At 44.8% G+C, this 27,165-nt stretch overlaps 1 protein-coding gene across 1 annotated transcript in view; it reads left to right on the top strand.

Moving 5' to 3' along the window:
* The first annotated feature begins 6,184 nt into the window (after nt 1-6,184).
* Cap2 (cyclase associated actin cytoskeleton regulatory protein 2) overlaps nt 6,185-27,165 on the top strand; it is a 133,086-nt gene continuing 112,105 nt past the window's right edge. The window contains exons 1-3 of the mRNA XM_028867687.2: nt 6,185-6,207; nt 14,950-15,071; nt 19,906-20,006. Coding sequence (XP_028723520.1) covers nt 6,191-6,207; nt 14,950-15,071; nt 19,906-20,006 — 240 coding nt within the window. The 5' untranslated portion in view covers nt 6,185-6,190. The remainder of the gene's footprint in view (nt 6,208-14,949; nt 15,072-19,905; nt 20,007-27,165) is intronic.

Genomic DNA, 27,165 nt, shown 5'->3' with positions numbered 1-27,165 from the left:
GGAAATCATTGTGTTTGTCCTTTAAAACCCATATGTTGAGTTACTTACCCTAAAGTTATTGGTATTCTGAGTGGAGTCTTTGGGAGGTAATGGGTACCTGAGGGCTCCCGAGTTCCTGCTGCGGACAGTCCTTCACTTCCTGTATCCAATCTTTCTTCAGAATGGCCTCTTGAGTAGGACAGTGATTCCTCCAATGTCCTTCTGTAGGGAAAGTGAGCATTATCTAGTTAAACTTCTTAGGCTTGCTGAAGCGGAAGAGCCTCGGGTAGTATAGAATCGGGGATGTTCCTTCTTCCTGCGTTCAGTCTCACTTAGTGCTTTTGTCGTCATAAAATGCCTGAGACCGAGTAAGTTATGAAGAAAAGAGACTGTGTGGGCTCCTGGACCTTGTTGCAGGGAAGTTTGGGAGAGGTGGTCACACCTGGCGAGGGCCCCATGCTGTTTTAGTGAATAACAGAAGTAGACTGGGGCATAGCTAAGCATGTGAGGTGGCCTGACTTCATGACCGCCTACTCTGTGGTGACTAACCTTGTCCCTCCAGACGGCATCCTGCAAGACTTCAGCCAAACTCTCATAAAAGTCTCCACCCACCATGAGTGTGCCCCCACACTCTTTGACCATGAGTGTCCCCAACCCTGTCACCTCATCACCTCCCAAAGGCCCTGCATCCTGGCAGTGCTCCAGTGAGAAGTTCAGTTTCAATTTGGGCTTTATAAGTACAAATCACACCAAAGCCATAGAGGGGAACTGGTGCCTATGCTTATTTTAGCAATCTTCAGACTGTGCACATGGACATGCAGAAGCCTTCCAGAAGTGTCCATGTGTGCTGTTTTAAGAGAGGGAACATCTGAATTCTTGTCTGTGTGTACTTTTCCTAAGATGCTTCTTCCTGATGGTGGGCCTGTGATGGAGACAATTGAACCATCTCACTTTATTTTCCATAATTCCTTTTCCACTTTACTTATGAAAAGCTTCTTGCTCATCTTAGTATCTATATTAGCAGAAGTTCTGTCTCTAACCCACTTTAGTAAATTGTTCTGTTTGAGGAAGTAAAAATCTAGCAGGTGGGAAGAGAAAGGGGGCTGTGTTTGAGAATGCTTGTTTAGTTTGATGGGTGAGGACATTGAGTGATTCTCATTCCTAGAAGGGGATCCTCTTATAAACCATACAAGTTCTAAACCTTTCTTCAAAAACACTGAGGACAGAGTGGCTCACCGGTGGATAAGTGTCACCACCAAGTCTGATGACCTGAGCTGACACTTGGAATCCACATGGTGAGGAGAATCAACTTCTGCAGGTTGTCCTTTGAGTTCTTCCCCAAGTGTGCTGTGGCTCCCAACCCAATCAATCGATGTCAGAAAGAACATTTTAAGGAAAACTGATGCCGATCTACAATCTAGCCAAACTGTACACTGATGTCATAAAGGGTGTACTTGAGAAGGACAGAACCACCACTATCATACCACATATCATAATAAACAATTCTAAGCTTATAAAATAATCAGAAAGACCTTCCATCGAGTTCAAAGGACACAATTTGTAATACAAGAGTGAATTTATTTAATGATGTTAAATTTGCATCTTCCGCTGGAACTTCCACAGGATAAAGTGCTGCCAATGTATTTGTTTTTTTGCATGTCTATAATTAATAATTATATGTCCTACTACCTTTTATTTTACAAGTTAACTTTCATATCCACAAAGATATAAAATAGCCTAATAAAAAATGATGAGTGGCTGAAATAACCCAGATGGATGAATAGTTACGGTTCTGGCTAGATTTCTATTTCCATTTCCCCTGACACTGATGACTCAAATATTTTTGATATCCTCTCACCGTGCCACACTTAAAAACAAAACAAAATTGCTCCTCAAGCTTCCTCACTTTAATAATAGGTGTCCTTACCACGTTCATGAAATAACTTAATAAAACTTACCAAAAGAGGTGGGTTTCCAATAAAATACTTTCGGCTTATATTTAGTAATTACTTGTCAAAATTTGTAGTGTCTGTGTTTCGTAATGGTTTTTTTTTTTTTTTTTTTTTTTTTTGGAAGTTGGATTGTAGGAATCATAACAGCAACAACAATGGCAGAAGAGTTGGTTTTTTTTTTTTAATTTAAGCTTCATAGCTTTTTTTTTCATGTGTGTGAGTATTTGCCTGCATGCAGTGTTCAAAAAGACCAGAAGAGAGCATCAGATCCTCTGAGATTGGCATTGCCAATGTTTGTGAGCCGCTATGTGGGTGCTGGGAATCTGACCCAGGTCCTCTGGAAAAACATGCTCTGAACCACTGAGCCATCTCTCCATCCCTTTACACTATTATTTTTGATACAAAAAAGTATGGTGGGGTAACCAGTAGAAGATATTAAAGCAGAGCATACATAAAATTAAAACTGTCTCCTGTAGGGCAAACAGAACTGAAACATAACTCCACAAAAAGAAATGAAATTTTGCAAAGTCACAAATGACCACTGAGGAGGAGTCTGTTTGTGTTGTTTTCTAATGATGGCTTCATCGGGTACATTACTACGAGAACACTTTCCGCTGTGACTGAACCCATGTACTGATTAACTCCTTGTGCTACTGATTTAGTGGGGATATTTGCTAACTAACAGTCTTGGTGTGTATTACGCCTCCCAAAGAGGGATCACCCTTCCTTCCTTCCTTCTTTCCTTCCTTCCTTCCTTCTTTCCTTCCTTCCTTCCTTCTTTCCTTCCTTCCTTCCTTCTTTCCTTCCTTCCTTCCTTTTCTTTCTTGATAATTATTTATTCACTTGCTCATCTTTATTTTTTTCTCCTCTGGAGGGACTCAGTGTGTGTGTGTGTGTGTGTGTGTGTGTGTGTGTGTGTGTGTGTGTGTGTGTGTGTGTTAATTAGTCATCATTGTTTGAATCTATAAATGTATGTCTTCCATTCTAAATTTGTGAAATATTTAGTTATTATATATATATCTCTCTTTTCCTTTCCTTCTGTTTCTTTTTTCTTTTCTTTCCTTTCTTGTATGAGACTCTGCAGTCCAGGCTGGTCTGGAACTCACTCTGTAACCCAGGGTAACCTCACAATAATGGCTGTCCTTCTGCCTCCGCTTGCTTTCCGAGTTCTGTAAGAACAGATGTGAGCCACCACACCATGATGTTACTGTTTTATGAAACAGAATTTCTACTTCAATCTCATTCTCCTCTCTTGAGTCGCCAGGGACACTAAAATTAGACCCTTAGTGTGGACCTACAGGCCCCTCAGCCTCCATTCTTTTTTCTTCAGTGTTTTTTTTTTTTTTTTCCTTTCTGTTCATCAGATTAGACAGCGTCTGGATCATCAAGTGCAAGGCACCTTCCTTGGCCATCTCCATTCTGTTGTCAAGCCTACCCAGTGTACTTTTTGTTATTGTAGGTTTTTTTTTTTTCAGTTCTAGAATTTTCTTACGGTTTCTATGACTCTATTAAGAACTCCTGGCTTCTCGTTGTTTCCGGGATATTAGCTTCATCTCAAGCACAGTTAAAACAGCTGCTACAAATGTCTCTGGAAATTCCAACATCTGTGTCACCTTATAGTTGACATTTGCAGGTTGACTTTTCTCGGGGTTGAGTGTGTTTCTCTAGTCCCTTGCATGCCAAACTGTATTGATTTGAATTTTGGACATTCTGGTTTTGCTTTATGAGACCCTGGGTCCCTTGGGAAATCTTTGGTGCTGTTGGCATTTGGCTTATTGGTTTTGCTTGGTTTTACCAGCCAATCTGTCCAGCTCTGCGTTCCATGCAATGGGCAGTGGTCCCAGCATCAGCTCTGTTTTCAAAGCCCCTGTGTCACATGTACGCTCTATTTAGGGGTTAGTCTTTGACTCCAGCAGAAGTCTATAATAGTTCAGTTTCAAGGACTCTGGGGTGGTCCCACATATGCACAACTCAGGTGAGACTGGAACATCCCACGAATCAGGGCATTCCCTTCAGCTCTCCGCTCTCTGTGGTTCTCTGTGGTTCTGCCCCATACTCTCCTGTTCTTCTCCCAGGAATATTGGATTTCTCCTGGAAACTGTAGCTCTTCATCCTACTACGGTATAGTGTCCCAAGTCTGGGTTAGCCTCGGGACAAAGCCGTGTGAAAACAGACGACTGCCCAAAATGCATTCCCACACAGTGTTCTCGAGTCGGTGAGTGGTGGCGAAGAGTTGAGTTCATTCATTGGAAACAGGGAAACTGAGACTCGGGTTAGTCATCCACCAGATATGTGGGTTGCCGCTGAAGGGGCTATATCTCTAGGATTCTCTGATCCCCATAATGTGTTCTCCGCTATATCACATGACAAGACCTAGCTTCTTAAGGTCAGAGGTCCCAGTTCAAAGAATGACTTACTCTGAAAAGCCAATGGGAGTTGATTTTGAGGCCTGAACCTGCCCCAAGGAGGGAATGTGAACTCGTGAGCTTATCACTGTTTGTTCTGTCGTCCTGTGCTCTGCTCAGGATTGGTGGAGAAAACATGAAGTCAGTACCTTAAGGGGGATGTAGGACCCTGAAAGACTCCACAGCATTGGGGTTGAGGGAAGGAAGTCCATGGTCATTTGGCCTTCCCGCTTCAGTGCTATGGTAGAATGGTGTTTTGCGGCAGGAATGAGCCCATAGGTACCAAAAAGAAAGAGACAGGAAGGGGCGGAGTCCAGCATCCCTTCAACTTCCTTCTACTCAGCCCCACCTCTTAAAGTTTCTAACTCCCAGCAGGACCATGGGCTGGGGTATCAAGCCTTCAGCATCATTTATTGTATGACATCTAGGACCCAAACTAAATGGTAACTGATGTTTGCTGTTTGGTGAAAAGCAGGTTCCAGAAACATCCCATAGGGGAGGAAGTGAGTAATATGAAGGTGGGCTCCTCGGTACCATGAACATCATCTCTTGGTGAGCCTGCCTGACTTCCTTCTCCTCCTAACACTGCTCACTAAGGAAGATATTTCAGACTCAAGTGTCTAGATATGACCGTTGTGCCTAGCAGAGTGTGGAAGCTGGGGACAAATGAAACAAAACTAATGTATTTAGTTAGCCCATAAAGCGTGAATGAGTAAATAGGATGATGGGGGGGGGGCGGGGTTGGAATCAATTAACAATGAGTCACAAGATGACTTCCCTCAGTGACTGGTAGGAAAGAAAGTCACTGATGTACTCATGCCTAAGAAAATTAAACTAAGACAGAATGGTTAGATATTTTTAAGTTCTACTGTACTTGTGGAGAAGTTCGTCCACTGTGACTTTATTTTTGCAGAGAACTGTTTTATATTTCCAGTCATCCAAACATCATCATGGGAAAGGTTTGAAAGTCTTCAGCTTCCTCCCACTTCAAGTCTATTTCTGGTTTGATCTTAGGCTCACAAACAGAATCCTGTGGATTTGAATGTGCTTCAAGGAATCACCATGGGGCTGAGGAGGTGACTAGGCCTGTGAAGTGCTTACTGTTTAAGTGTGATACCTTTACACCCAGGATGTCAAGCTGGGCTGGATGGTGTGTGTTTGTAATCTACCCTAGTGCTGGGAGGTGGAGACAGGCGTATCCCTGGGGCTTGCTGGCCTGCCAACCTAGCCCAATCCACGAGCTCTAGGCCAAGTTAGAGACCCTGTCTCTGACTGGAGTGTGCAGGCTGAGGGGACGGCTCTGTTGAGCCAGAGGGCATGCCGTGCAAAGTTGAGGACTTGCGTCACATCCCTAGCACTCGTGTTAGAAGATGGGCGTGGCCATGCACACCATAACCTCAGCACTGCGGAGCGGGAAACGAGGGGGAGGAGGAGGAGGATTACTGCTTCCACCCTAGGTCCGGGTTCAGTGAGAGACCTTGTCACAAGGAATAAGATGGAATGATAGAACAGGACACCCGACCACTTCCTCTGTCTTCCTAAACTGCATGGGCACACATAACCACACACACACCCCAACATACATAAAAGTAAAGGGTACATCTCCTGAGGAATTACACCTGAGGTTGACCTAGCTCTTATATTCACACACATATATGTACAAGTGGTCATTCACACAGAGAGAGAGAGAGAGAAAGAGAGAGAGAGAGAGAGAGAGAGAGAGAGAGAGAGAGAGAGAGAGAGAGAATCACCAGAGAATCTCTCACCACAGTTCTTTCTCCATCTTTCACCTAGGAATGGGACCTTTGAACTGGCTACCAGGAAACCCTAAAGACCTCACTCTCTTTTATTGACATGAAAACATTATCAAAGTAACTTTCTTCTTCATTCATTTATGAACTTGCTGTGAAGAATTTACAAACCTTTTTGAACAACATAAAATATATATATGAATATATATTTGAAAAATCTAAAGAAAAAAAGAGCTGTGGAGCAAGCACATGCTTGTGGTCATGGAAGCCACTGTGGTTCCAAACAGCAAAGACTAACGAGCTCCCACTTTTAAATGGAAATGTCTCCTGTGAAAATCTGGCTTCCAGCCTGATCTGGGACCGTGCCAGCGAGTAGGCAGTAAGGAAAAGGCGGCGAGTGGAAGCCAATTCATTAGTCGATCAAAAAATATTTATAGACCTCTCTAGGTGTACAGCCCCATGCTGGACTCAGTAGGAGAACGGAGGGAAAGAGAGATCAGTCGCAGCTCAGGCCAAGCATGCTGCCCAGCTGCTTGGACGGCAGGGCAGACATGTGCTAAGGGAAAAGGCAGCGTGGGGAGCGCTTTCATTGGACGAGATGTCTTACAGCCGCTGAGGATACGGTCTGGACAAATAGGCTGCTATTCTCACACCATTTGCAGGTTGTCATGGGGTGCCAGTGTCCCGGGCAGCTGTGAAAGCTGTTCTTAGCCCTGATGGGAAGGAGTGAGAGGAAGGCTCAAAGGGCCCTTCTCCACTGAACGTGAGAAGATTTACATGAACTGAGGGAAGGTGGTTTTTTTTTTTTTTCCAAAATTGTTTACAGAGATTAAATTCTTAAAATAATTCTCTGTGGTGTGTGTGTGTGTGTGTGTGTGTGTGTGTGTGTGTGTGTGCGCGCGCGCGCGCTCCTGTGTGCAAATACACATGTGTGCAGGTACAGTCAAAGGCCAGAGGACAACTTCTGGTGTCACTCCTGAGATGTCACCCACTTTATTATTGAGACAAATTCTGTCACTGGCCTGGAACTTCCCATGTAGGACTGTCTAGCCAAAGAGTCCCAGGTATCAGCATGGCTCCACCTCTCTAGAGCTGGGATTACAAGTGTATGCCATTACACCTGGGTTTGTTTTAATGTAGGTTCTGGGGACCTAACTCAGCTCCTCATGTTTGCAAGGCATGTGATTCACCTACCGAGCCGTCTCCCCAGTCCCTGTGTAGGACTATTTATGTTAAAGTGTCACTATAAAAATATTTAGGGACCTGGCCACGCCCCCAGCCAGTTTTTAAAGCGGAGCGCCATATTCCCGGTTCTCTCTCTTCTCTCCTCTTCCTCTTCTCCACGCACGTGTCTCTCCCACAGGCCTGAGCACTCTCTGTCCCTTTATCTCTAATAAAACTCTTATAAGCGAAAAAAAAAATATTTAGGGAAAAATGTGATTACAAATCAAATTACAATGATGGGTGGTGGTACTCACCTTTAATCCCAGCACTCAGGAGACAGAGGCAAGCAGATCTCTGTGAGTTTAAGGCCAGCCAGGTCTACAGAGAGTGAGTTCCAGGACAACTAGGGCTACACAGAGAAACCCTGTCTCAAAAAAAAAAAAAAAAAAAAAAAAAAAGTCTAATTATATACTACACCTTTCATTTTATGATAATGAATTGTACGTCTATAGAGAAAATCTTGGTTAGAAATGTTGGAAGAAGGGGTTGGAGAGATGGATCCGCAGTTTAGAGCAATTGCTGCTCTTCTAGAGAACCCAGGTTCATTCCCAGCACCCACATGGCTCACAACCATCTGTGACTTCACTTCCGGGAAATCTGACAGCCTCCTCTCACCTATATGGGCACTGGCTACACAGGTAGTGCACAAACATACATGCAAGCAAAAGGCTCATGTGTATAAAATAAAATAAATAAGCCTAGAGCTTTTTTTTAATGTTGAAGAAATCTTCAGCCATACCACCCTGAAGTTGTCTGACCTTGTCTGCTCTCAGAGCTAAGCAGGCCTTTTTAGAACTTCAATGGTAGTGACATAGCAAAGCAAAGTTAAGCACTTCCACTAGAGATCCGTTTAGAGTTTTATTCCCTCTGTATCTGCATTATTGTGAATCCATAATCCTTCTCTGACCAGGAGAGTTTTTAAACTGCTAAACTCTGTGTTTAGGACTGAGCTGCATGTTTAGCTCATACGCTGCAAACCTGCCATACTGTAGCTCAAGTCTGCAGGCTGCATCTGGCCTGTGAGACACACTAGGAAGCTGTTTTTAGCTCCATTTTAGATTTGTTTTTTAAGTTCTCTCAAGTTTTAGGTGGACAGTCAAGCCCCACATTGGGCGCCAATGTAGCTGGAAGTTTTCCTGTGTCACGCCCAGTCCTGCAGCCACTCAGGCCCAAGTAAACACACAGAGGCTTATAACAATTACAGATTGCATGGCTGTGGCCTATGGCTCAATTTTCTTGCTAGCTAGTTCTTATGAATAAACTCAGCCCATTTTTATTAATCTATGTATCGCCACATGTTCTGTGGCTTTACCTGTGCACCATGACATGCTGCTCCCTAAACAGCAGGGTGGCGTCTCCTCCGCCTCTGCCTTTCTTCTTCCTGTCTCTCTCTTGGATTTCCCACCTGCTTCTAAGTTGCCTTGCCATAGGCCAAACAGCTTTCTTTATCAACCAATTAGAGCAACACATATTCACAGCATACAGAAAGACACCCCAGAGTGATACAGTCTATGGGAGAGCACACACTGGTTACAGGAAATATTTCTTTATTCTAGGTTTCTTTATTATTGCAATTACAGTCTGCAGGCTAGCACACACTTATTACAGGAAATATTTGAAGCCCAGTTTTTTTTTTATTTATTTATAAACTCAGGCACAGAGATACCATATCGCATAAGAAGAAAGGAGGGAACTTCATAGAAGAAGGTGACACCAGAGGCCAGGTCACAGATGAACAGCATGCCTACAGAACAACCATTGAGATGAGAGCAGGATCCACCCTGTACGAAACGCATAGAGACATTCCATTGTGCTGGGCTCTGCTGCATGGAGGCTCACACAGCTAGAAGAAGAGTAAAAATAGGGGTCATTTTTAAGTGCATAGAAACCAAGGGTTGGGCCAGGTGTGGTGGCACACACCTATAATCTCAGTTCTCAGGAAACTGAGGAGGAGAATTGCAAGTTTGAGGCTAGCCTGGGCTACATAACAAGGCTCTTGTCTCAAAAGTCAGCTGAAGACACCCCAAGACCACAAAGTTCTTGGCACAAAGGAGATTTATGTGCCCAGAGGGACAGAGGGCAGGGAATAAGAGACAAAGACAGGAGATAGAGGATGAGGGAGAAGGGAAAGAGAACAAGGGATATGTCCCAGAGGGACAAAGGACTGCATCTAGATAGAGGGGAGACAGACGTGGTACATAGGAAAATGGCAGTTTATAGAGGTACGAGGAGAAACCCCATGTTAGGGTAAGGTGTTTAATTTTAATTGGGCATGTTAAGCAGGGTAGCCAAAGGGGGCTTCTGATTGCTGAACTTCACGACTTTGATAGCTGGACCTTGGCAGTCAGTCTCAGGAGGAAGACATGGCCAAATAAGAGAATAGACCTTGGCGGCTAGCTTTAGGAATGTAATCTAACAGTTTAGCAAAGCAGAGGGAATCAGGGAGAAGGGCAAGGCCTGTCAGAGCCACATGCCCAAGTAGGCTAGTGTCCCTTCGCTGTTAACAATAACTTCAGGAAACCAGGCATGCCAACAAATAACCACAGTGACCCTTACAATTCAGATGTGACTCTCTGTGAATTATGGCAGCATGCTTAAAAAGATGGACACAAGGACTATGTAGGCTTGGAGGGCTGGTGTGTACTGAGATCCCAGTGGAATTATGGCAGCACACTTAAAAAGATGGACACGAGGAACTATGTAGGCTTGGAGGGCTGGTGCAGACTGTGATCCCAGTACTAGGGGAGCAGAGACAGAAAGACTGAATTGGAAGCCATCTCGGACTGTGCTGTGAATGTCAGGCAAGCCTGGGCTATATAATGAGACCCTGTCTCAAGTAAATGAATAGATGAATAAATTTGTGCACTATGTGCCCTGGTGGAACTCAGTGGATAATACCTTAAACCAGAAGGAAGCCAGACAAGGTATAGAGATGAAATCATGTTACTTGGAGATTGAAAGGTAATTGTCAAAAGAAATGGCTACAGTAATTAAAAATTATTATCTCTCAAAATGAAAAGACATGAGCAGGGAGCTATTGTATTTTTAGAAGAATTATATACTATGTTTCGCAAAAAGGTAGAAGAAAAATAGTCAATGTTTTTGGCATGAAGAAAGAAGTATTTGAAGATGTGGATAAGGTTAACCAGATCTAAACATTCCCCAGTATCACATGATACCTTTTTGAGTCTGTGTACCTCTCACCTTGATAAAACTTAAACTTTACAAAAAGAAAATGAGGCAAGATATGGCATCAGCGAAGGCATATATTTATAGGTGCATGGATAAAGAAAATGAAGAGAAGGCATGTACTCAATATTATTCCGTCGTCATTAAAGGAACAAATCCCGTCATCTGTGCCAATGGATAGGCTAGGAAGAAATTCTACCAAGGGAAATAAGCCAGACACCCCAAAACAAAACCTCATGTTCACAGACCAATGTGAAAGCTAAAAATATTGATCTCAAGGCAGGAAAAAGCAGAATGGTAATGACTGGAAGCTAGGAAGGTGGGGGGGGTGGATAGAGGGTGATTGGCTAATGGGTATCAACATATATGAGGAAGAATGAGGTTCAGTGTGTATACTGGCTGCTTTTGTGTGTCAACACAAGCTAGAGTCATCAGAAAGGAAGGCGCCTCAGCTGAGGAAATGCCTCCATGAGATCCAGCTGTAAGGCATTATCTCATTTAGTGATCAATGGGGAAGGGCCCAGCCCATGGTGGGTAATACCATCCCTGGGCTGGTGATTCTGGGATCTATAAGAAGATGGACTGAGCAAGCCATGGGAAGTAAACCAGTAAGCAGCACCCCTCCACGGCCTCTGCATCAGCTCCAGCCTCCAGGATCCTGTCCTGTTTGAGTTTCTGTGCTGACTTCCTTCAGTGATGAACAGCAAGGCTGAAGTGTAAGCCAAATGAAGCCTTTCCTCCCCAATTTGCTTTGTGGTCATGGTGTTTCATCACAGTAATAGAAATTCTAAGTAGGATAGTGTTCTATCACACAGTACATTAACTATATCTTACCACAACCTGTTGTATAGCTCATGAAGAACTAAGAGCGGAACTTGAAGACCCAGACACACAAAACAATGGCTTGCTGTGTAAGGGGATGGAAATGCTAACACAGTGCAGATTCAGTCATGACACAATACCGAGTTCCCATACTGTGTCCTGTAACCACGCTATGGCAACTAAAAGGGGAAAAAATAGAATGGAGGAGAAAAAGTGAAGGGAAAGTTTAAATAAGAAAAGTAATGATGCTTAGAGATGGGTTTCCCATTATAATTAACCTCAAGTGATACTTAAAAAATGAACGCACAAGGCATTAAGATCAATGTCAAGTATGGGCAAAGTGGTGTGTATCTGGAATAATTTCAGGAGGTAGAACATCAGCTGATCAAGATCAGTCTTGGCTACAGAGCTAGTTCAAGCCCAACCTGATCTACATAAAGACTTCCAGGCCAGCCAGATCTACATATGGAGAGTGTTTTGTTTGTTTGTTTGTTTGTTTGTTTGTTTTTTAAGAAAGAAAATTACCCTCAAATACAGTTTCTTAAAACAAATCTTCAAGGGGCTGGAAAGATGAGTCAGAGGTTAAAAGCACTGGCTGCTCTTCCAGAGGACCTGGGTTCGATTCTCAGCACCCACATGGCAACTCACAGTTGTCTGTAACTCCAGTCCTAGGAAATCTAGTGCCTTCTTCTGGCTTCTGCGGGCATCAGGCACGCACATGGTGTGTAGACATACATGCAGACAAAACATCCATACAAATTAATATAGTAAACGAAAACAACCTTAAAAGCAGGAAATGTCAGAATGTAACACTTTGTCCTTTGGCACACCCTCCCTCTCTGGTCTGATGTGCTGTAGACAATGGAGACTCACCTATAAATCCCTTCTACATGGACAGGATGGCTAGAATTTTGTAGAGCCATGTTTGAGCTACACCCTCTGATCCAGACTCTTGATTCTTGAGTTGGAAATCTAGCCTCCTGTGCTCCTTCTGATTCTTAGACTGTCTGTCATCTAGCTCACTCGCCCCTCACCCCACTCAACGGGCCTCCTGTCCAAACTCTTGTGTGTCTGACTCCCTTGCTCAGACCCTGATGTTCCCATTTGCTGTGGCAACTCTGTGCCTCTCCCCAGCCCCCTTCTTAATTCCCAGCTCCTGTCAAAAGTTGGCTAAGTGCATTTTGAAATGCCAAGACAAATGGGCTGGAATGTGGAGAATCTATAGCTGTGTTTTTTGCTTGTTCTTGATGGTCTGGACAGCAGCTGGGGTCGAATGTAGAAAGAGTGAGAAAGTTTGGGTGGGATGAACGGCCCCCTCAGACTCCATCAGCCACCCCGGGCATGCTAATGTGGATCCTGCTGTAGCCTTTCTTCGGTCTGCTGTTAAGTGTCTAACAGACTGCTCCAAAAATCTTAAACTTAGAGGTATCTTTCCAGCCTCCTCACATGAACTGTTTCGATCTCATGAGAGGCTGTGACATGACTTGGTGATTTTACATGAAGTGGCATCTGAGTGGCTTTCAGAGCACATTCCACAGCAATCTGCCTCGCCCTGCAGTTGATAGGCTGAGTCCTGTTGTCTTTCAACATGTGGGACACTCACTATTAGATAGCTTAAGTCTGGAGCCAGTTGGTGTCTGATTAAGGCACAGGCTGGGAAGGCAGTCCCAAGTGTGAAATGTAACAGGCTGTCCCAGAGCAGCTTGCCCTGGTGGGGGAGGGCCAGAGGTGCTTTGGGGAGCTGGCGAGCAAAGCAGATGCGTTTCCCTGCTATCGTAGACTAGGTCCATGGTGGATAACGTTTGGCAAGTTAGACTAACAGGGAGTCGAGATAGCTGAACAGATGGGCAACTATTAAAAGACTTGAGGGGCTTTCATCATTCTTCAAATGGCCTTCGCCCACCTACGAGATACCCAGTTCCCCGGCAAGATTATGTAAAGGATTCGGTTAAAGCTCTCCTTCCTTTTCCCCCTTCAGATGCAACAACATCAGAAGCTCTGACGTGAAGAGGGAAAGAATAGCTGAGAAATTTCTAATTTTGCAGCCCCTTGGGATTAGATGCTGGATTCAGCTGCGCAGCGAGTACTGCTCCATATTTTGAAAGGGCTGCTGCTGCTGGCAGCTTCCAGAGCGATGGGTTTCCAAAATAGACCCTGAGTTCTGCCTCCATCTCTGACTACTGATATTTGGATGCTGACGTACAGAGCTGGGCACAGGGTTAGATGTAGTTAGCCTTGCGTTGGGGAACTGTGGTGACCTGTGATCATCATATTTAAGATAAAAATGCAGGGACACACACTCTCCTGGCTTCCAGGGGAAATCGGAAATATTCGCGCATCGCAGGGTGACACAGCTCACCTGTGCTTGAGGGCAGCTGTGTCCGTGACTGGGAAACATGCTGCCTCTCCTTTGCTCAGAATGGAAAGTTGGAAAGTTCCTAAGAGTGGAAGGAACCATAGGCCCTTGGCTAAAGCAAGCATGTTTTATTCTCTTTGGAGCAGCGGACTGATTTTTACCAAAGGCTGTCGTGTCTAGAGATATAGCTCATAGACACCACTAAGATAACTGGATTCAGATGTTCAGAGGATTGTGCGTGGAAAGTCCAGGACTAGTAATGTTACCCATGCACTCAGTTAAATGTGTTTGGAAACAGAAAAGGGTGGATGCACAGTCCCACTCTCATCCTCAATGCCTCAGTCAGGTTCCATCTCTATTCCAGACAGAATAGTGACTAACTTAAGATCCAGTCTCCAAAAACCAGCCCACTGAAGACTAACTACTGCCTAAAAGTAATCTGTAGCCTCCACAAGGAAAATAACCACCTTTAATCTTTTAAACTAAAACCTCCACAATTCAGAATCAGTATAACTTAAGATAATTTCACAACAGAAACACTGAAACAAACTGATAATAATTAATACCCAGAGGTAATGGTATCTCCTCGCTTGCTAAACAATACACAGTTCTCTAAACCTACATTTCATACAATTAGGTGAATAAGGATTATCAATGGATTTAGAGTTGCCTGGGTAATCACACTTCAGTAGAATTACTGGGGCTAGTTAAAATGGACTAGTTCCCACCACTTGGGCTAGTAAGCATTTGTGATATTAATTTGGGGTTATGTGTTTGTGGCTTTTAGGTAAGCGCTGTACAAAAATGGTGCCAGGCAGCAACATTGGAAGCATGTAGGCAGACAGCTGGAAACAGTGACAATCTAGGTGATATGTGTGGCTTAGGTTTTATAGTATGTTAAAAAAAAAAAATTCAGGCGTGGTAGTACACACCTCTAATTCCAGCACTGGGGAAGAAGAGGCAAGTGGATTTCGCTGAGTTCGAGGTTTGCCTGGTCTACATTGCAAGTTCCAGGATTGCTAGAGCTACATAGAGAGAGTCTTGCAAATAAATAAGTAAAAATAAATATCATTGAACTGAGTAGAAAATGAGCCCAATATAATTTTCGTTTTGTGTAAGCTCTTTTTTCAGTTTCACATACTTTCACGACAGGGAGGGAATAAAAGCCATTCTGAGCGGTGTTTATCTTCTCTCACTGTTCAGTGGGATGACATCCGTTTGCTGGTCCTCTCAGAAACGCTCACACAGTCTCTCTGCCCATGTCCTTCTAGAATGGCGGACATGCTGGCGCTGATGGAGAGGCTGGAATGTGCCGTCAGCCGGCTGGAGCAGCTGTCTGCAGCTTCACGTGGGCCTCCTGGAGACTGCAGAGAAGTTAATGGTGTCAATGGAGGTAGGGCTATATCCTGATGTTATTACTGGTTTTGTGTGGGTCCCTTAATCCTGCCTTCAACATTCGGTTTCCAACATCTGTCTCCCGCTTCCTTCAGATCCTGCCTCCTTCCTTTGGGAGTGATCATAACCTTAACCAGAGGCCGGCAGTCCCTGGGAAAAAAAGTGAAGGGATGCATTCTCCTTCTCCCACAGATACATGCAGGTTTTATGCACCAGCTTAAAAAGCAAACTTTAGAAGTTTCAACCCACAGTCCACAAAAAATGATCAAGATCTGCGCCTCTGAAGAATGTAATCCACAACCAAAAGGGCGTTATTCTTTTGTTTTAGTGTGTAACTATATCATTGAAGTAATTATCACAGCTAGAATGAGCATGCTCAGTTAGAATGCAGATTGGAAGGGATTAAGGTGCTGTGGGTTTTCATGTTAAAGACATTTGGGGCACTGCGGCTTTGACTGCATCTTGTCCTAGGTTAAGCCAAAGATGGAGCAAGTCCATGACCACAGCTTATTATCTGACCTCTGACCATCCCTAAGTAACAGGCCTCTTGAGGTGGGAACAAGTGCCGAGGCTAGATCCCCAAGAGTGCTTTTTTTAAAGGAGCGTTGGGGTTGGAGAGATGACTGAGTGGATGAAGGTGCTTGCCACACAAACCTGGCAACCCCAGCTTGATCCTCAGGACCCACATACAGGTGGAAGGAGAGAACTGACTTCACGGAGTAGTCCTGATTGCCATAGGTGTCTTGTTGTAGAGGTGTCCCCGACACGCATTATGTGCACATACATACATACATACATACATACATACATACATACATTTCTCAAAAGATTTTCAAACTCTGTAGGGTCAAAAACAGAAAGTTAAGAATTTTCTTTAAGCCAGGTGGGCTGGTGCACACCTTAATCCTAACTCTCAGAAGATGGACACAGGAGGAAGGAGTTCAAGGCCAGCCTTAGCTACATATCTAATTTGAGGCCAGCCTGGGTTACTGGGGAAAAAAAAGAGAAAGAAAGAAAGAAAGAAAGAAAGAAAGAAAGAAAGAAAGAAAGAAAGAAAGAAAGAAAGAAAGAAGGAAGGAAGGAAGGAAGGAAGGAAGGAAGGAAGGAAGGAAGAAGAAAGAGAGAGAGAGAGAGAGAGAGAGAGAGAGAGAGAGAAAGAAAGGAAGGAAGGAAGGAAGGAAGGAAGGAAGGAAGAAAGAAAGAAAGAAAGAAAGAAAGAAAGAAAGAAAGAAAGAAAGAAAGAAAGAAAGAAAGAAAGAAAGAAAGGAAGAAAGAAAGAAAGAAAACACAGATAAAAGCCAGCAATAAATATCAGATAACCTGTATGGCAAACTAAGTTATCTACAATAATTTTTCCACTTCCTTTTCTTATAAGATTGCAGTCTAAGAAATAAAAATGGAGGATACCCATTAAATTTGAATTTCAAATGGAGAAACATTTTTTTGTATCATTGTTTCTCAAATACTGTGTAGTACATAATTGTCTTTAAAATCTCCTCATTCCTCCTCTGAAATTAAATTTTAATAGGTGATCTGTATTGAATCTGCAGTTCTATTCTTGACCCGTGTGCACACACACAGCTCCTCTGACCCGTTTGAAATGCTGCCAGGCTTTGGAGAGCTGAGAAAAGCCTTGGGCAAGAGGCAATTTCAGTAACTCTTCCCCCAGGAAAGATCTGCTGTGCTGCTGCTAGAATGCTGGGGACTTGGGGACCTGTGTCTCTCTCTCTTGTTACATGCCACAGAACAGAAAATACTGTGTGATCTCAGATGTACTGCTTGTGTCTTTCCCCCTGAACATGCTAAAAACAAAGTGACCTAAACAGATTGAAAGGAGAGATTGCTTAAAGAGAGCCTGGGGTGGGTCAGAGCCCCCTACACCCATCTAAGATGTGCCCATGGTTTCATCTTAAGCCCTTTTCGGTTGGTGTCTGGGCCTCATAAGCCTCATTTCTATGGCAATTTCTTTCCATTGTCTCCAGCAACTTCATTTCATTATATCCTTGACGGTAAGTGACTGCAGACATTTCCATAAGGTCTCTGTCCTTTGATAAAAAACCTGTAAGTGCACAAAATAAAGTTAAAATCCAGAAGATAATGAGTATCTAAATCAAGAGAGAAAACCCAAGCTTTGAACCTCACACATTCAAAAAGGTAGCAGACAAAACTATGTATTTTCTTTATTTAAAAGGGGGAGGGTCTGGGAATATGGCTCAGTGGGTAAAGAGGGTTCAGGTCCCCAGAACCCATTTCAAAGCTGGGCCTATCCCAGCACTGGACACAGAGACATCGAGTCCAGGGAATCTCTGAGTTCTGAGTTCAGCAATAGATCCTGCCTCAACACATAATGTGGACAGTGACTGAGGAAGACACTCACATCAGCCTCATACCTCTAAATGCAAAAGCACATGCATGTACACCCACATGTGTGCAAGCCTGTACACGTATATGCACATGGTGTGCACACACCACACGCACATATACAAGCAAAAGAGAAAGAAATGTCCTGAGAAAGTTAATCTGCTAAATAAAATTGGAGGGCACAAAATTAAATTATTTGACATTTAAACAAATAGGTTTTAATACAGCAAGTTGTTTCCAATCAATTCTTGAAACAAAAATCTCCTGGGATAATTAGCTGGCAATTTATTTTACTTGAAGTGGGGTGATTAGCAAAAAGGATAATTATGGAGGCACCTTAATGGTACCCATTCTTAAAACATTTAATCTGAAGTAATGTCATTTCCTCTTCTTAGTCAGCTTTGGTGACCCTAAACCCTGAAGTATCCTCTTAGCCAGCTGTGGCGGTGCACACCTGGAATCCCAGCATCTGGGAGACTGAAGCGGGAGGATGGTGTGAGATATTTACTAATTAATTAGCTGGGTTTCCCCCTAAATACAGACACTGTATTATCCTATATCCTATGTGACTGTATTATGTACTATATTAAAGAAAGCTATCTCATTTGCACTTTAAAGGAAGCTTTGAGAAAGAACACAGGCAGCTACAAGCACATACCATCCAAACATCAAGAACCTCTCTACTTTAAGTTTGGGGTTTGGTTTTTTGTTGTTGTTGTTTTTTCTGTTCTGTTTTCCTGACAACAGCTTCACAGCTGGAGACATACTTTGGCATTCCTGCCAGTGAGAGGAGCATGGTCCTGAGTGCAGGGAACCTCAGATGAATTATACACAGTCCTAATCCTCCAGCATCTCTGCTCTGCCTACATAACCATTCAGAGTGGAAGAGGCTTTGATTAAGAGAGGCTCAAAGGGTACAGTCCAGGAGAAGACCGAATCATTAAAGGCTGCCCGGAGGAGGTGTGAACAGAGTCCAGAGATGAAAGGGAACTGGAAAAATATTCTCTTTCATCCTTTTACCTTTTGCTAGGCAGCAGCATCCATCACGTTTCTGAAATTTCCTTCACCTTTAAATGTGCAACAGAGACCTCTCACATCTCCCTCAAGTGACAAACTGAGTTACAGAATAACACCCCTTCATCGGGCTGCCGAGTTGTGTGGCCTGAAGTGTGGGGAACTGACAGTCACTGTCCCACCCACCCCCATCCCCACTCTAACCCCTCCTTGGGGCTGTGGAAATGGACAATCGGGATAAAAAGGAAAGGAAGTCCTTTCTTCATTTTGTGTGCAGGGATGACTTATTTGAGAAAAGAAAGGGGCTTTGGTTTGGTTTTTAATAAACTGAAAGGATAAATTCCTCAGTATTAAGGGAGCAAAGTGAGAGGGGTTTTTTTTGTTTGTTTGTTTCTTTTTTTTTTTTTTTTTTTTTTTTTTTCTTCAGTTTGTTAAAAGCCGAGGAGGGAATGGAGCACACTGGTTGGCCTGCTGCCCCTTAGGCTTGCACAGCACATCGGCTAATCATGCTCTGTACAGATTGATCCATAATGATGTGCCTACTCCTTCTGCCCATGTGCTCTGCCCCTGGGAAGTAAAGGAGGAGGCAGATTAGTGAGTTTAGCTCTGTTCCCCCTCTTTCCCAGAGTCCCAGAGTTCACTGTCCTCCGAATTCCTGGGGACTCTGGGTAACGCTATAGGTTGGGATTGTGTCTGGGAGAGCTGTGGGGGAAGAGGCGGAGACTTAAGGAACCTGGGTCAGTTCAGTTTGGGCGTCTGTCTTTGTTCGCTCTGTAATTCCAACCCGTCGCTTGCTCTGTCTGCCCTTCCATTCCCTTATATGTACCGTGGTGATGTCCCTGCCTATCTCACTGGGCTTGGGGATACACTAGTTAGTTACTTTACTCATTGATGTAACAAAATGCCTGGTAGAAACCCAATTCAGGGAGGGGAAGGGCTTGTTTGGCCTCATAGTTTGAGGCACAGCCCGTCAAGCCAGGGGTCTTAGTGACAGGAGCAGGAGGCAGCGGTCACGTGGCAGCCACAGTCAGGAAGCAGAGATGAACGCTGGTGCTCAGCTGACTTCCACCTTTCCATTCAGTCCAGGACAGCAGCCATGCCACCCACATTTAGGGACATCTTTCCTCTTCAGTTAAACGTCTCTGGAAGCTCCCCCACAGACAGACACAGAGGTGTGTCCATTTGGTGGTTCTAAATCCAGATGAGTTGATAACCACGGTCACGGTCCCAGGAGAGAACCGAATGAATGATGTCGAGGAAAGTCTTTACTGAGAAAGGAGGAAGCAGGGCAAAGAGGATTTTCCTGAGTAAATACTCAAGTGCGTGGAGGACCGTCTGACTGATCTACATAAGCGAGTGTGACAGTGATGATAATCAACCTGCACGTGACCTGTGGCAAGCCAGGCCCTGCTTTCCACGAAACCACCAGGGAGTAACCAAGCCATTCTCTTCGACAGGCGTGGCACCGTCTGTGGAAGCCTTTGACAAGCTGGTGATCAGTATGGTGGCCGAGTTCTTAAAGAACAGCAGAGTCCTTGCTGGGGACGTCGAGACTCATGTGAGTACTTCCTTGTCCCTCAGACGACCCCAGTGGCATCATGGTGTCTCCTTTGTTTTTCCTTTCACTTATGCTGTCATTTCTGTGTCTGCCCTGCAAGTGTCTACTGAGTCAGGCATCACGTGGGTACTGTCCTAGAAGCCCAGAGTTCTCGATGAATGAGACAGGAGAGTCCGGCCCCACCCCCACCACAGAACTTGTTACCTTTGGGAAATAAAAGGCATACATCACTATATAACCAACTGAGGTGTTGTAGGTTTGATCAAAACATAAGGAAGTAGACAATGATGTGGAAAATTCTGGAATCGGGGTTGCTGGTATAGGGGCTGTGTAGCTTGAGTTTTTCCGCCTTGCCCACAGTCAGGACAAATCTTTGTCTCCCACCAGTCCCACAGCCGCTCAGACCCAACCAAGTAAACACAGAGACTTATATTGCTTACAAACTGTATGGCCGTGGCAGGCTTCTTGTTAACTATTCTTATATCTTAAAGTAATGCATTTCTACAAATCTATACCTCGCCACGTGGCTGGTGGCTTATCGGCGTCTTCACATGCTGCTGGTCATGGCGGCGGCTGCAGTGTCTCTGGTCATGGCGGCGGCTGCAGCCAGTCCTTCTGCCTTCCTGTCCTTTTATTTCTCCTCTCTGTTAGTCCCGCCTATCCTTCCTGCCTAGCCACGGCCGATCAGGTTTTATTTATTAACCAATCAGAGCAACTTGACATACAGACCATCCCCCAGCACAGCCAAGTGCAGACCATCTCAGACACCTGCACTCAGGCCCATGGTCCTAATCATCCTCTATACGGACCTGCTGGGTAACGCCACAAGGAACCCAAGAAGGGCTCCCACAGGACATACATTAACATCCCACAGCAGGGCTGTATCTCAGGAGGTGACACGAGCAGAGATCTTAGAGGGAGTAGTAAGGGTAGTTATGGACAGAGTGGTCCAGACAGAGGAGAGGGTTAGAGGAAAGGCCCAGAGGACGCTGGGACAAGCTGTTCTCAGAAGAGCAAAAGGCTACCGGGAGGTGAACTGGGAAGAGAGGTAGCTTGGAACCAGAGCCAGATAGGACCTGTTAGTCACAGTAAAGGACTTTCTTGTATGCTTGGTGTGACAGGAAGCTACAGAGGGCACCAAACAGAGGGATTAGGGTGGATTCCTTCCACTTTAAAAAAAGCTCCTCCAGCAGGATCGACTCAGACACCCTTCCTCCTCAGGGTCAGCCTGAGGCTATTAGTAACACCTGTTAGGGTGTTTCTGCCATCAGAAAATAGAAAGTGTTGGCATGGGTGTGGTGAAATTGGAACCCCCAGGTTCTGTTGGTGGGGATGGAAAATGGTGCACCCATGAGAGAAAATGGTTTGGCAGTAGAGTAAACATGTGATCTCTTGTTCGAGCTCATACCCCAAAGCAATGTAAACGGATTTTCACAGCGGTGTTTGTGCACTCAAGTTCAGAACAGCATGAGTCACAACCAAGAGGTGGAAGCAGCTGAAGTGTCTATGGACAGACGGATGCATGAAGGAAGTGGGTTGTCTAGGTCCAGTGGAATATTATTCCGCTTCTAGAAGAGAAAATCCTGTCATGTGCTGAAAGACGGTGAACTTTGAGGATGTTGTGCTAAGGGAAATAAACCAGACACAGAAAGGAGTCCCTTGGGTGAGTCCCTCTAGATGAGATACCCAAAGAGGCAAAATTGATAGAGACAGAGAGTGGGATGGAGATCTGTGGTGATCTATTGTGTACCCTAATAAGCTTTGCCTGAAGATCAGAGAGACAAAGGAACAAGCCACAGCCACCACCTCTTACCTCACCAGCTCCTCAGCCTGAAAAGGCCTCTAGTTCCTGTCTCCTCACGCCTTATATACCTTTCTCTGTCTGGCCATCACTTCCTGGGATTAAAGATGTATGCGCTTCCCAAGCAAAGGCAGGAGATCTCAAGTGCTGGTATTAAAGACTTGTGATTCCCAAGTATTGGGATTAAAGGTGTGTGCCACCACTGCCTGACTCTGTTTCTTTCCTAGACTGAGTCAATCTCATGTAATCCAGGGTGGCTTTGAACTCATCTGCATCTCTGCCTCCTGAGTGCTAAGATTAAAGGTGTGTGCCGCCACTGCCTAGCCTCTAGGTTTAATCTAGTGGCTTGTTCTATTCTCTGGTCTTCAGGCAAAGTTCATTAGGGTACACAATGTATCACCACAGACATCACCAGAGGCAGGCATGGGAGGCAATGAGTTGTCTAATGGATGTGCCCTTTCAGTTCTATGATTAAAAAAAAACTAGAAATCTCACAGCTCCAATGTAACGACACTGAACCATATAGTTAAAAATGGCTAAGCTGGAGCTGGAGGGATGACTCAGCCATTAAAGGCTAGGCTCACAACCGAAATGGCTAAGACGGCAATGTGCTGTTGCCGTTTTATCGTGTGTGTGTGTGTGTGTGTGTGTGTGTGTGTGTGTGTGTTCATGAGTGTGTGTTCATGAGTGTGTGACTGCACATGCATGTGTGTGTGCATGTATGTGGAGCCAGAGGTCAACCCCAGGTGACTTTCCTCGGCACTTTGAGATGGTGCCTCACTGGGGCCTGGTACTTACTGAGTGGACTAGGCTGGCAGGCCAGCAGATCATTCTGTCTCCTCCTCCCCAGCACTGGGATTACTGTGCACATGGCGGCTTTTTACATGGGTGCCAGGGATCAAACATGGCATTGGTGAAGCCAGCCCTTTCCTAGCTGGGGTATCTCTCCAGCCCTTTTCTTACTGTGTTTTTAAGTTACCACACAAAGGAACATGTTTTTTTGTGACATTTCCATACCTGTGCACCAATTTGTGTCTCTTCCCTGCTGTCCTCTTCCATGACCCCTGTCCCTCTGGGTGGTTCTCTTCCTCAGACGGTCCCTACCTTCTGCTTTCATGTCACAATATTCCATTGCTCTCTCTTCGTGTTCTTAATATCTCTTCCATCCCCATGATCCCCTTTCTAGATTTATGACCCACAGACAGACAGACAGACAGACACACACACACACACACACACACACACACACACACAAATGAAAATTTTCTTATGTCTTATCTTCTCATGACTTTCTTTTTTTCAAGTACAGCTTGGGAGAAAGGAAAAATCATAGAATCTGGGAATTCCCTATTGGAAGAGACTGTTAAGGATGTGTGTCTGGTCTGCTAGCAACAGACAGTCTTATTCTCCAGCACTTAGTCATTATTTACATTCATTTAGCAAAAACACAAGTCAGACCAGTTAAAAACTTAAGGATAAGGGAAGCATCAGGCTGCTTTTCAGGGCTCTGTCTCAGAGGATAGAATGCCAACTCTTTCTCCCTCTAGATGCCTCTCCATCAGGACGATCCTGGCAAAGACACTTTCAGCGTAGGTTTATAGAAAATCTGATGCTTGAATGAAGTTGTTTGAGGTTAGGAAAAATAACTGAAAAGGATTCTGTCTTTGCTTCTCCTCTGCTGATAGCCTATTCCACACCCACACTGGTCTTGCAGAGAGATCTGATGACATCACATCACAGTGTATCTGTCTGCCACAGATACCCTCTCATACTTGTTGGCACAATCTACCCAAAAGCTAACTACACAAAGGAGTACTACCCCAGTATGAAGAAGTTCCCAAGTGATGCTGTCATGGTGATTCCCAACTTGTGACCTTCAGTTGTTGTTGACGCTATGTTTCTGGGGTAGGACAGTACATCTGATCTCTGGCTAATAATACCTCACAAACCCTAGGTAGGAGCTTTATCCAGAAAACAGTGAGGCTTAGAAATAAGTACTTGAGTTTACATCTTTCCAAAATGTGGATTTTGCAGAGTGAACCTTCCAATTGCATAGTAAACCGTCCCTTTGGATTCCTTTGAGAATAAAGTGAGGTGTAAGTATAATTGAACTTAAATGAAGGGTTCTTTCCTCGCCACTCATCAGCTTGTAAACAGTGTGACTCTAATGAAAATATGTTCTCGATAATGAATATGGAATGTTTTACACTTGTTGGGTTTATTTTTTAATAGAAGAGAAGACCAAAAAGGGAAAAAAGGGAAGGGGATAGGGGAGGGATGGAGAGGAGAGGAACGCCCAGAAGAAAAGAAGGAAAGGAGAACACAAGGGAGAAAAAAAGAAAGGAGGAGAGGAAGAAGAGAAAATACACGGGAAGTGAGACAGAGAGCCACAGGGGAGAGAGAGACACTCGCCATCTGAAAACTTAGACCCTGGCTCCGTGGCACACAGAGAAGTGCAGGCAGCCAGAGCCCATCTGCCTGTTGCTTTAACAAGCAGTTGAGGTCTGCACCCTCCCAGAGCCCTGTGTCATTGGAGTTAAGCCTGCAGCTGCCACCTCTCTTGCAAGCCAAAAGTGGGGCGTTTGAACTTTGTTCCAAGAACACACCTGTTGCCTAGAAAAGGGAAACCTCACATACCTGACTGTACAGTATGGAAATCTGAGAAGGGTACCAACATGCATCGTGTTCAATCCTGTCCCCGGCTCAGCAGCTATTTCACAGATGCTAATAATGAGTACAGGCAGCCAGGCCATGATTTAACGTCTGTCTCCATGTGCTGGCTGCTAGTCCAGCTTTAATTTGCCCAACACTCAATAGTCTATTGACAGAACAGACCACAAAAGGGGGGGGGGGTTAATGGTGACAATTAGGATGTTCTGCTGAACCCAAGAACATAACAGGTTTAGAAAAGATTAGCTGTGGCTAAGCCTCCTTGGGTGCAGCATAAACCAGAGGGCTTATTTCAATCACTCTCCAACCCGAGAACAATGACGCAGCTTGTGCCTCCGTTAGAAGAATAAACAATGCATCATTTTATAATAGATCTTTAGGGTAAATACGGTTGTGGCCATGAAAGGAACTGGTCCTCTACAAACGGAGTCCATGTATCATCAACAAGGTCTTGGAAGTCATGGCCCATTAGCAATGAACTGGTGTGACTTATGTGTTGTGTTGTGTTTCTTAATGAAACTTTTGTAGAGCTAGAGATGTAACTCAGTTGGCAGAGTTGGTAAAAATGCTTTTCTAGCATGCATGAAGACCTGGATTTGTGCCCCCTACACACACACACACATACACACACACACACACACACACACACACACACACACACCAAATTAACCTCATGTGGTCCCACATGCCTACAATCAGTCCCCAGCACTTTGTAGGTGAAGGCAGGAGCCTCTACACTGGTGGCAGGGGGACAAGGTTGAGGCCAGCTTGGACTGCATGACAGCTTGAACTACTCAACAACCCTCAAATCAGCGCTATTGTGATTTCCAGTGTATAGAACTAATCACGAGCCTATTGCCGAGTGACTTGACGGTCGCAAAGCAGCTTCCAATGACAGCTGGAAATTTTGAGTCCTTCCTGAACATCTCTTAGGTGTGGAATATTTATTTCCTTTTCTTGATTAAAATGGATTTAAAAGAAAAATCTCGTATTAATTGTTCCATAAATAAGAGAATCACAATTTAAGCAAAAAGACAGTAAAATTAAACTAAGCATAATGCACACGTACAATGTAGACACAGTCTGAGCCATGCTCTGTCTTTGTCTTCCCTGACCTTATAGGACAAGCATTTTTAGACAATTGCTAGACAGACTCCATTGATAGTTGTTGGGGTGGTATTTTTGCGACAAGAGTGACATGTAGTGCAGGTTGGCCTCAGATTTGCCATGTAGCTGAGCCTGGCTTTGAACTCCTGTCCCTCCAACCTCCACCTTCCTTCTGAGTGCTGGGATTACAGATACACACCCACAAAGCCTCGCTGTTGGTGCTGCTCATCGCCACACCACATGCTGAGAGTCCTAGCTGTCTGCTGAATTCATCTATAGAATGGTTGCTTCCTCTCCTGCCACGCTGTCTGGCAGAGAGAGTCCAAGATGGGCAGAGGCCTCTTCTTCAACTGTGCTGTCTTCCAGTTAGCTTCTGTTTTCCTGTGTGGTGGTGTAACTAAGTTAAACACTTGCCTTTAGTAAGGTTACTACACACGGTGTTTTGGCAATCACAAGCCAGCTTCTCCCAATGGCAAACATCAAAGCCTGATCTCATCAGGAATTCTGACTCCGGCCGGGGCTCCTACATGCTATGGATCCAGACAAGAAAACATTCGGGTAGCATCCCAGTCATGTCTTCTTCAATATACTCCCTGTTCTAGTTCTCCTTCCCTGTCTCTCTCTCTCCCCTCCCGCTCCTCCCTCCATCCCCTTTCTCTGTTATTTTTCCTTTACCCTCCCCTTGTCCATCCCTCCTTCCTCCCTTGTTCCCTGATTTTTTTCTTTCTCCCTCCCCCTTTCCTTTTTCCTCCTGCCTCCCTCCCTTTCTATCTTTCTTTCTCTCCCTCTCCCGTCCTTCTCTCCTTCCACCTGTCTGTCCGTGTTCTAGACATTAATCTATACCCTAGAGAAAATAAGTAGCGCGGGGGTGGATTAAGGGACAGCGGAGACTTGTCGGCACAGCTGGGAATCTGATCCCAGAGTCCCCTCTGTCACTTTAGCTGATGCCTGCTTGATTCTTTGGGCAGCTGTGGCTCCCATGACCTTTCTCCTCATAAGAAACAAGGTGGCGGAACACAAGGCAGCCTGGGGAGGGGCAGGGGTCTCCTCCCTCATGGCTTTCATGCATCACCTCAGAGCAGTAATGACCCTGGAGGTCTTCACGTCCTCTCTGTCACGAAATCCAGTCCAGCCCAGTCATGAGCATGCTGCTGGTTCCAGAGGTACAGAACTCAGGAGCATTTGCACACTAGCCTATTAACTTTTCTCTGCAAGAGCATGGAGACTTTTTAATTCTGCGTTGACACTGACTGATTTAAAATCACCATAAGGACACATACGTGGCATATCTCTGAAGGAGTTTGCAGAAAAGTTTGCCTAGAGAGTGAAGCCCCACCCTGAATGTAAGAGCACCGTCCCAGAGGCTGACGTTCTAGACTAATTTTTAAGAGGTTTGCTGAGCACCAGTCTTAATGTCCCTTCATCTCCTGGCTGTAGACACAATGTGACCAGCCGCCTCGCACACACCACCATGGCTTCCCACCCTGACGGACTGCACCTCCTCAAACTATGAGATGGAGCCAACCATTCTTTCCCTCCTGAAGTTGTTCCTGTCAAAATTTCAGGCACAATGGGGACAAA

The sequence above is a fragment of the Peromyscus leucopus genome, chromosome 5 (genome assembly GCF_004664715.2).
Source record: "Peromyscus leucopus breed LL Stock chromosome 5, UCI_PerLeu_2.1, whole genome shotgun sequence".
NCBI classification, from domain to species: Eukaryota; Metazoa; Chordata; class Mammalia; order Rodentia; family Cricetidae; genus Peromyscus; species Peromyscus leucopus.
This window is presented reverse-complemented; position numbering and strand designations above follow the sequence as displayed.